Source organism: Propithecus coquereli, unplaced genomic scaffold, assembly GCF_000956105.1.
Source record: "Propithecus coquereli isolate 6110/MARCELLA unplaced genomic scaffold, Pcoq_1.0 Scaffold136, whole genome shotgun sequence".
Taxonomy (NCBI): Eukaryota; Metazoa; Chordata; class Mammalia; order Primates; family Indriidae; genus Propithecus; species Propithecus coquereli.
In genome coordinates, this window is record NW_012137858.1 from 5,180,143 (window position 1) to 5,191,002 (window position 10,860).

Genomic DNA, 10,860 nt, shown 5'->3' on the forward strand with positions numbered 1-10,860 from the left:
GGTCCCCGCCTTTTTGCCCGGGTGCCTCTGCACCGCGCCGGGTGGGTCCGCAGCGGAGCCACAGCGCGCCATTGGGCCGCGAAGCCATCGGGCCATCCTGCCCGCCTCCGCTGAACACCTGCCCCGCCCAGAGCAACCAGCTTTTTCCCTAGAGCGCGCCCCTTTCCTCAAAGCAGTGGGGGTGTTCACCGAACCCGTGCTGCTCAAACTGTGGACGCGGGTCTCTGAATGCTGTGATCCCAGCCCGAGGAGACCACCGCAGAAAACTTAAGTACGCATTTAGAAATTTGACAGAGTAATTTTGAATCTGTTGAATCTAAGAATAGAAAATTGGGTGGTAGCACTTTGTGTATTTTTCTTTCATTTTCCTAGTAATTCATTTTTACTGTATTTTATGAAAGTATCGGAGCACAACAGATTGGGAATTTAAACAAAACAAAACCGATCCTTCACCACATACCTCTAAACCAGTAAGAATGACTTTGACTGCAAAAAGGGCACTAATATTTGATGAGGGCTTACCAAGTGCCAGGCACTTTAATATATAGTATCATTTAATCTGCACAGCCCTAAAAGGTATATATTACCCCCATTTATAGACGATAATAAGGATGTGCGATATTATTACGGGCACAGCCCAAAACTAATCTGTCTCTCCTGCATCCCATGCAGAGCAGAGCTTCTGATAATTTAAAAATAAACATCAGTCTAAGAGCTGTGAAGAGCAGGTTAAAAGCTAACAGTAAATCCAAGGGCAGGAACAAGAACTGTCCTCACTTTCACATACCTGTGAATTTCAGACTATTTCATTTATTATCACTTCAGGTCCTTCTCAGGAGGCTTTTTGCCATCCGAATTCACTCCCTACTCAGTCCACTTGCTGTTTGTTTAGCAGACACTCGGTATCACTTTCTTTTCCTCTTTTGCTCAACTCTCCTCCCTGCCCCGCCTCTCTCCTTTTGCCTCCTCTTCTTTCCATCCCACTATTTCTCAACTGACCATCAGTCTACGGAACTGAAGGGTCAATTTTTCAGTTGAGAATCCAGGTGGATAAAGGCTACCCTGTCCTTCCCAATGCAAGTAAGTTGCTTTTTATCATCCTACTGTTGGAAACCTACTCCCTATCCCAGTTCGAGTAAAGTGCTATAGATTCTCTCAACTCTCCCCTGGTCATTAGGAAGACCTTCCTGACGCTGGGAGACTAGGTGCTGATTCTGCAACCCAGCCCAGCCCAGCCCAGCGCCCTGCCCTTAACAGATCCCCAAAGGAAGCCTCCACTTAGTGGCCACCCAGTCTTCCAATCCCACTATGTTTGGAAGGCCTCCAGCAACTACTTTCCTTACAGCCCTCTCAGCTCCTGCCTCCTGTAGGCCATAGTGCCAGGTCACAGGACCTACTTCAGGACACCTGCCTCCTGCCCAGACCCCACATTTAAGGACAGTGCTCCTCTCTCCACATTGCCCATCTGCAATCAGGAAATGTGGGTCCAGCCAGCCGAGTGGGGCTCAGACCAGGCCCTTCTCCACTGGGACAAACAGGGGCACAGTGGTTTCCGCAGCTGCTCACCTCCCAGATGTGCAGAGGACTGAAGCCTGCCCACCACAGGAGAGGAGGAAAAAGCTGAAACTAGTGAGAGGCCATCTGCCTCAAACACACCCCTTCTAACTTAAACTGAAGAAATGTCCAAAACAATCTCCAATTAAAAAAAAAAATCATTTAGCTAAAAAAAATGGGGGTGACAGATTAAGAAAGACGCAAGACAGAGGGATAGATGTGATAAAGCAAGTATAGGAAAAGGTTAATGGTAGAATCCAGGTGGTGGGTATACAGAGGTTCACTGCAAATTCTTTTTTATCTTTGGTGTATGTTGAAATTTTCATAATAAAATGTTGGGTGTGGGGAGGAGGGGAGACCCCTCCTAACAACCAAATGCAATGTGTGGCCTTATCTGGATCCAGATTCTAATAATCTAAACATAAAATGTAATTGTTAGATTTTTCAAGGTATAATAATGGTTTGGTGGTTATATTTTTTGAGTTCCTATTTTATCAATAGGTACTGAAAAATAGAAGTGTAAAGGAAAAAAAAGTTGGGTATAGCTCAGATGAGACTTCCTGAGTTCACAGTCACTGAAGCTGGTTGATGGGTACATGGGACTCATTCTTCTATTGTTTTTTTATGTTTTGGAAATTTTTCAGAATACAATTTTCTTTTCTTGTTTTTTAACCACTCAGAGGGGCTCTTTGTTTTCACATGAACAAACCCCAGCACAGCCAGCAATACTCTGGGGTTCCCCTGCTCCATCCCGACCAGATCTAAACCGGATGTGAGTTTGAAGAAAATGTACAAACAGTGGCAGCTGCCTTGCCCCTGGTGGGGTAGTGAGTAACCTCCTCCAACAGGAAGAGGGCACAGGGGCCCATTCTGCTGAGGCATCTCCTGATTCTTTGTTCTAGCAGACCAGAAAGAGGCCCCTACAGCTCGTCCTCCCCGAGCCCCCCTGGAGTGGAATCCACCTTCTGGGAGCTACTTTTAGTTTCCCCAGGAAATCTCAAGCACAGCTGGGCCTCAAGGCCTCAGTAAAGTGGGGTTGAACTCCCTCAGTACCTTCCTCCCCTCGCCCAAGTTACATAGCTGTTGAAGCTTCAGGCTACTGACTTGTAAGAGTCTAACAGGCCAGGTGGGACTTTAAGAATCTCCCTTCTGGGCTGTAAGGGGGTCAGGGCCAACACCCCCAAAAAGAACAAGCTCTCCATCCCTTGAGTGATCGAGGAACTCTGCAGAGAGAGAACCAAAATAGCAGCCAATCTAAATAATGCTCCATGTAATACTCCCGGGGCTTCAGGAGTCAATTGTTTTCCCTCTTCGTGTTTCTGGGTGTGTATGTGTCCATGTGTGAGCGTGTGTTCTGGGATAGCATCTCTAGATTTAACAGTGGGAGAAAAATCATTCACACAACCAAACTCCAAAATTGGCAAGAGAGACCCTACTGCCTCTCAGTCTCCTTCCTCATCCTGGTCAGATCCCACAGTGAAGCCAGCCCAGGCTCCAGGCCCCCAACTATAACACTGGAAGACGTGGTAGCAGGGACGCAGGCTTGAGTACAGGTTTTACCATACACATATTTTATGTGACCTCTCTTTGGTGTCCCTATGTCTAAATGAGGACGATAACTCCTGCCCTCTTCACAGGGTTTACAAAAATTTAAAAAATAGAGAAAGCACTTTATAACTATACCAAGCCATTTATCACCTATGCTGTACCAGTGTTTCCCAAGGATGTTCCATAGAATATGGTCAAGGTAAGGTTGAAAAACATGGCATTTATATGCTAACCTTGGTTTGCACATCACATGCAGGTAAGCACGTAAAGGCTCTAAGAAGTTCTGCTGTTTAAAAAAAAAAAAAAAAGTCTGTTTAACACCACTGAATCCATTATTACCAATTTCTTAACTCCGTAAACACTTTGTTCCTGGGATACCAGTTCACTAACTGCTCACCCTCCTTGAGACCTCTACAGAACAGCTTAGGAGCCTGGTAAGGATACAAGGAGACGCAGTTCCTGTCTTGGTCCTGGCATGGTTCTCTGTGGTGCCAACCTCACTGGGAGTCCCACCCCTCACCCAGAAACCAATGCCTCCAGCCTAGGTCAGTTCTCATTCCCATTCCCACCACACAGCGGATGTCCGGGAATCTGCAATTTATCTACTCTGCCCTGGAAGAGGGGGGCTCACCAGCCTCTCCCGAACATGCCCTGCCCACTGCCCCTGACTGCCATGCTCAGACTACCTCAAGGCCTCAAACCATGTAGCCCCCTTAGTATGCTGTCCTTCCTTCTCCTTCGGCAAACACACCAGTCAGGGGCTAGGACAAGTTCTGCTGCTTCCCTGCAGCGTTCTCCCCTTCCTCTGAGCTCCAATCCAACACACAATTGCCATCTGATCACTTCCCTGCCTCCCCATTCATTTTGGTAGCTCTTCAAGGGCTGGGATTTTCTGATACACATCTTTGAGAAGTAATAGTGCAAATGATTAAAAGGATGTACTCAGAAACCTGGATTCAAATCCTGGTTCCACAACTTACTGGCTAAGTGATCAAGTTACTTCGTGTCTCTGTGCCTCAGTTTCTTTATCTATAAAGTGGGATAAACAAAAATCCCTGATTCATGGGGTTGATTACTATTATTATTATCATTCCATCTCCCCTACAGAGCCTTCCACAGGCTGGGCAGTCTTTAAAAACTCTTTATATTTGTATTTATTCACTCCTTGCGTCCTTCCACCAAAGCTCCCATGTGGCCGTGCACACAGAGGGGGTCAGAGAGGGCTCTCCAGGCTGAGCGGAAGGCACTAGGAACAGGATCTGGGGTTTGCGACTGGGGCGGGGTGTTCCCTGCTGCCACATCAGGGTGCTTTCCTGCCCCAGCACAAGAGCCCAGCCCAGCCAAACCAGCCCTACTGCTAACGCCACCGACTGCCAGGGCTGGATGAGTCCCGAGTTCGCCACAGATGAGGAAACTGAGGCTTGCCAGGCCTCTTCCCCATTTCTCCACCACTCCACCCTGGCACTCGTCAAACCCCCACCCCTGCCTGTTGAGGACGGAGCTCCATTTTCAACTTTACTTGGGGGGAAAAGGGGTTGGGGGGGACGGCCTTCACCTGAGGGAGTTTAGGGACCTACCCCCGACTGGGGTAGGGTTGGGGTGGGGGGCAAGATCTTGCCCACGCACTGATCTGATCCGTGCAGATACCACCATTTCACAGTAGACAGAGTTACCCACATGATCCTAAAGGGCATAGAGCAAAAGCCGTTTTTCTCTCTTCCCCTCAAGCACCCAACCTGCATGTGATTTTTCTCCTAGGGCAAAAGGACCTTACTAAGTGCCCTGGCTGCTCCTACGATCAGCACTGCGGGAGCGTAGGCGGCAGTCGCCGGCGGAGGACTGTCGGGGCGCGCTTCCTGGAGGAGGCGGTGCGTTTCGCGCGCTCGCCGCGGGTGATCCAACCCCTTCCCTGACTCACCGGTGTCCAGAGAGGTGAGCGCGGGGTTCGGGCTGGATCGCCGGCCGCCCCCGCCGCCGGGCATGCTCAGCGTCTGCAGCTGCCGGACCAGCTCTGGCATGCGGTCCCAGTGGCCCTCGGCGCGGCAGCGCTCCAGCTCGCTCTCCACCTTCAGGTGGGAGCCGTGCGCGCCCTTCGCAGCCATCTTCGCGCGGGCGCCGTCATGGAAGGTGCGGCCGAAAAGTGGAGACCCGGCCGGGGACGGCGTCCCGGCTGGGGCGCACACGCGGGTGGGGTCGACGGGGGCGCGGATGGCAGCTGGGGCCCAGGTGGCAGCAGCGGCCCGGGCGGCGGCGGGCGGGCACCAGCAGCACCCAGCGCACCGCCCGGCACCTCCGGGCTGCGGCTCCGGCTGCGCGGCCCGGACGCGTCCAGAAGCAGCCTCCGCCTCTGCTGCAGCAGCTCCTGGCGCTGCTGCCGCCGCCGCCGCTGCAGCTGCTGCCACAGCCCCCGCCCCGGGCCCGGGCGCCGCCAGCTGCGGACCCGCCCCTGGCCGCTGCTCCACCCCCGCGGGGGCGTGGCGCGGCCTCGGCGAGCCGGGCGCGCGGGCGGCCAGCGCGGCCACAGCAGCCAGGCGCGCGACGGGCGCTCGCGGCCCGCCCGCCGCCCGCTCCCCGCCGCCGACGCCGAGTCGGAGCTCACCTTAATGCTGCGCGGAGCCCCAGCGCCCGGGGGCGCCTCGCTCCCCGCCCCCTCCCCATCCCATCGGGGCTCCTGGCCTGGGGGATCCCCGCCCGACGACCCGGCTTTGTGTGGTGGCCCCGTCACCGCTGCTGTCCCCCGCACGTCACAAATCCGGGGAGAGGCCGGCCGGTCGGCCCCCAACTCCCAGAGCGAGCCTCCCCAGGAGCTGGCCTGCCTGCCGGGGCGCCTGCCCGGCCCTGCTGGGACCCGCGATCCTGGCGTGCCACCCCAGGGGTGGTTGGGAGGAAACATGCCCGTTCCGAGCCCCTTGACCCTCCGGACGCCCCAACTTTGACAATGTTCGGATTTTCTTTTTTGACAGCGGAGTTCCTCTTTCCCACCTGACTCCCTACACTAACCAGCCGGCCTGACTGACCTCTGCGGAATCTCTGTTGCCCTAGATTTCTTAAAGGCTTTAAGCTGTTTCTCCAACTCGGTATTTATTTATTTCTTCATCCTGATGTCCAAAGACTGATCAAAGCTGTTATGTAGTGCCCAGCAGGGCTTAGCCCAGCGCTGTGAAGTGCGCAGAAGTTCAAAGGATTGGTGGGGGTGTTGGGCCCAGCGGGAGGCCCGTTCCAGGGGCCCTGCCTCCACTGCCACCACGGTTTACAGTCCAGTGCGAGGGATTGAGGACATCATTCAAGAAACCACGGAAAGACCAAAAACAAAAAAGCACCTGTATTTAAATGGCATGTAGTATGGCCAGAAGTCGCCAAAACACAGCAAGGTCAGGGGAAGCTTTTAAGCACAGACTCCTAAGCATTAGAAGGTGTCCACTTCTTCCCCAACAGGGAGTCTTCACCACTGCCTGACTCGAGGCCTTGGGAGTGAGTTTGGACATTTGCAGTGTCAGGAGACTTTGCTTCGTGTTTCTGGACTACTGTAACCGTGGGAAGGTTTCTGTCAAGCAGAGCCCAGGCTTCTGGTGCTTAGTCCCACAGGGCCCTTTGCTTCTGGAGCCACAGGTTGGAGACAGTCTTCCTGTCCCTGCCTCACACCCCCAGCTCCCCCCAGACGCCTCTCCGGGTTCAAATGCAGCTCCATTACTTGCTTGGGGGGCAGGATTTCCTGACCATGGGTGCTGCTCTGAGCACCTGGGGGCTGTTCTAAACCCCCAGAGGCCAGGAGGTAGGTGAAGGAAAATCAAGACAGCTCTGGCTGTTAGAATTTAGAGACAATTTACTCAAGCAGCCCATAAACTCCTGGCCTACTCCTGTCAACTCATCAAACTGGCTTTGTGTTGCTCTTTGGCTGCCCTTGGTGGTCACCAGAACCAGATTTCACTTGGAGACAGAGGTTGGATTAGGTTGGCCAGAGAACACACTGTGATTTGCCCCAGGCCTGGCATTCCTGGGAGCCAGCCCTGGGCCAGGGAGTGAAAGGCGGGGTTGATGAGGGAGGCGACCTTGACATCCTCCCTTTCTCCCCAGTCCTTTGCCAACTCCACCCCCAGATTACAGAATACTGGGGAACTACATGAAGAGGGAATCACTGCTTGCTGCTTTGACAGGGTCACCAATACATGTGTGGGCATGAGGGGGTATAGGGAGGAACACAGTCTTCTTGGGTCACATTTATAACGAGCTGTTCTTCAACACTACGAAATATGCCTGCCTGCAGTGTCCAGAAAGACCCAGGAATCCTCATAATTATCTTTTTTTTTTTTGAGACAGAGTCTCACTGTGTTGCCCGGGCTAGAGTGCCGTGGCGTCAGCCTAGCTCACAGCAACCTCAAACTCCTGGGCTCAAGCGATCCTCCTGCCTCAGCCTCCCAAGTAGCTGGGACTACAGGCATGCGCCACCATGCCCGGCTAATTTTTTTCTATATATATATTTTTTTTTTTTAGTAGAGACGGGGTCTCGCTCTTGTTCAGGCTGGTTTCGAACTCCTGAGCTCAAACAATCCGCCCGCCTCGGCCTCCCAGAGAGCTAGAATTACAGGCGTGAGCCACCGCACCGGGCCGTAATTATCTCTTAATTATTGAGCAGGAACAGTTCGCAGAGCGTTGTCTGGAGTAAGGGATTTACCTCCACAGGATACATCTTGTCTTAAGTAATGCACTTTCCTTTGACAAATTAACTTCTCCATGGAACTCTTGTGCCCTCTCTGAGCTAAAAGAGGAAGCAGATGAATCAGTCTTAGAGCTCATCTCATCCGTAGAATGCAGAAAAGGTTGTCCACATATTGGATAAGAATAGACTCATAGGGCAATTTAAGGCCTATGGGGTCCTGGTTGTGCAGCTGTGAAAAGTGGAAGAGACTCAGTAAACTCTGGTACAGCAGTCCAGGTAATATACAATAGCGTATTGGCTATTTTTGATCTAAAGAGACACCAAAGAAAGCACAGCACAGATCTACAATTGTAAAACACATAGTCTGAGCTCTCAAAAATAGTATTTCCATTTTGTACCCTTGGGAGGCTGAGAATGATTATTTTATTAATATTATTATTATTGATATTATTGGACCCTGAGCAATCAGAAGTTGGATTTATTTATGGCCCTGGGGTCCTAAACAAATCCATACACCTGCCCACTGGAATTTCTGACTGGGAGGATAGGAGTGTTACAAGGACTGAGACAAGATACGAAGACTACTTCTCTTTAAGGCGTTTGATTATTAGTTTTACTCCTTGGTTAGGACCTTGTTTTAGAGGCTATTGTGCAAGTTTGGGTAGAGATTTAGGTGGGTGAGTCTGAACCTTAGTGGGTTTAGCTCCAGTGGAGTATTGGTAGAATTTTTTGACCACAAGAGGGCTTCAACCTAATGCTTGATTTATACACAAAAATACTGACAAATCAATATCCAAAGTTTCTTAGTTTTAGGGCTCTTTCAAAATGTTCATTGAAGTTTTGGAGATCTGGCCATGGAGCTATTTCCCATTCTAGCTTTGCTTGCCTATTAAATCCCCTAGTTCTGGTTTAAGGCAATTTGCAAGTAAAGAGCCAGGTCACATGTGCTTCAGGATCTACTCTGAATGCCGTCGCTAGATACTCAAGGGCCTAGTCCTGAAGTCTCCATCTGCCTTCTCCTCTCTTGATGAAGAACTAAATCAGAGCACATTTTGCTTTCATGGGGAAGACTAGGATCGTCTCCAAAAGACCTTGACCAACATCAATAGCTTTCTGGAACCCCTTCGGTTTCCTATGCAATCCATGGTCTTTTAAGTCACTCTTGGGGGGATCTTACCATTCTGTCTTTTTCATTGAATGTTTTATATCTGAGGGTCCAGCTAGCATATAAACTAATTGTTATATATCTCACTGCTCCAGATTATATGTCCCTAAAACGATTCTAAATTCCTCTGCAATATTCTCTCTATCTTGTCTAGGCTTTGAAGAGTCTTTGACAATAGCTTTTAGCTGGAAATGAAACCAGGGCTTAAAATCCACCAGAGATTTTTTTTATTCGAAAAGAGGTTTACCTTAGAGTTAGGTGAGCTTTGGGGCACCTGGCCAGCCAGGAGGAAAGGGGAGTGGGCCGGAGGGAGAGAGAAGGGCAGAGGGAGATGGAGGAGCATAGGATGGGGGAAGAGGAATAGTAAGTTTGAGCTGTGATATTGGGGGCTGCGGAGGGGGAGCTAAAAGATAGTTTTAAGTTGTTTACCTTTTTATCTTGTTTTAGCCAAGGAATCTGCTAGGGAATTAATTTTGGAATCTGCTTTCTTTTAGATGTTTTCTCATGCTAATAAAAAAATGAAGACCATTAGATGTTTGGAATTGTGTTCCCTTTTCATTCTAAAGCACTTCTCAAGTGAATAATTTTGTTCGTATCAGAAGTTCCTCATAGTAGCCACTGTAAATTCTAAATTACCCTTGGTGAAATGATGCTCTTAAGAAAGATAAGCACATACATTAGGGTTATAGCCTAAATACATGTAAGAAGCAGAAGTCTGGCCCAAGGAGGCCATAACTGAGGTTCATACTGAGATAAGCACATCAGAGTCTGCAAATTGTGAGTCAAGAGTTGCCTGTGCATCCCGTGGCTCAGGGCCCCCCAGCCTCACACTAGACCTTCTCCAACCAGAGCCCAGTGAATTTGTAGTTCCCAGCACATGGAGGGTTTGGAGAGATCGCTCCAGATAAAATAAAACAAGTCTGAGGAAAGTTCTCATAAAATTTTGACCAGAGACAAAAATCTGTCCCTGGGCCAGCTTACAGACAGACTTATTGAGACCCACACCTGTGCTCTTCACTAAAAACTTTCCTCTTACAGAAGCACAACAAAAAATGACAAAGATGGATGTAGCAGTAGTGCTGTTAATAATAAGACAGACACCCGCTAAGGAGAAAAGATTTTTAAATATGGTCGAGGATTCCTAAAAGGGGTTACCTTATTGCTAGGAGACAAAATAGACTCAGTATTTGGGGAGCTAAATAAAGAGAAAAATTAAAAAAAGAAATTGGAGCTTGGGCCCAATACAAGACTGGCCTCTCTACGGTTTCAGTCTGAAAGACCCCCAAGCGGGGAGGCCTCTGAAGATCACACCATTCCTGAGTCAGGGGTCTTGGGCTGCAGTGATGAGATCTCGACCGGATCTCAGTGGGCCTCAGTAATTGAATGCTGGCTCCCTGAAAATCCCATCAAGACCACTCTGTGCTAGGCAAAGCTGAATGTGTTCTCATCGCAGGAAGGGCGTCGTAGCAGCATCTAGAATGGGGAGGACATAGTCTGAATCTGCTTTCTTTTGGATGCTTTCTCACTAAAGCACTTCTTAAGTGAATAATTGGGGCCTGTGAAGTGTTGGGGCCTATTTTAAGGCAGCTCTTCCAATGAGGGGGCTTGATGAGGCCTGGGCAAGAATCATGATACAATAGTTTAGGATTGTTGGACAGGGTAAGGTGAAGGGTTTTGAGGTGAGCGTTTCAAAGCATCTCAGACAGTAAACTTGGTTTGAGGCTATTTATTGAAAAGTTGCAGAGTTCATTTAAATGGTTTCTTTTTTTTTTTTTTTGAGACAGAGTCTCACTTTATTGTCTGGGCTAGAGTGCCATGGCATCAGCCTAGCTCACAGCAACCTCAGACTCTTGGGTTCAAGCGATCCTACTGCCTCAGCCTCCCGAGTAGCTGGGACTACAGGCATGTGCCACCATGCCCGGCTAATTTTTTCTAT

The 10,860-nt window shown here is 50.0% G+C and overlaps 1 protein-coding gene across 2 annotated transcripts in view; it reads right to left on the minus strand.

Annotated features, from left to right (window-relative positions):
- The window catches only part of TTC7A (tetratricopeptide repeat domain 7A), a 119,957-nt gene extending 114,409 nt beyond the window's left edge, over window positions 1-5,548 (minus strand). Inside the window, exon 1 of one of the 2 annotated variants that reach the window (XM_012638868.1) lies at window positions 5,021-5,548. In XM_012638868.1, coding sequence (XP_012494322.1) covers window positions 5,021-5,204 — 184 coding nt within the window. In that variant the 5' untranslated portion in view covers window positions 5,205-5,548. The remainder of the gene's footprint in view (window positions 1-5,020) is intronic. The other variant, XM_012638869.1, reaches the window with a different exon arrangement.
- Window positions 5,549-10,860: the final 5,312 nt, after the last annotated feature.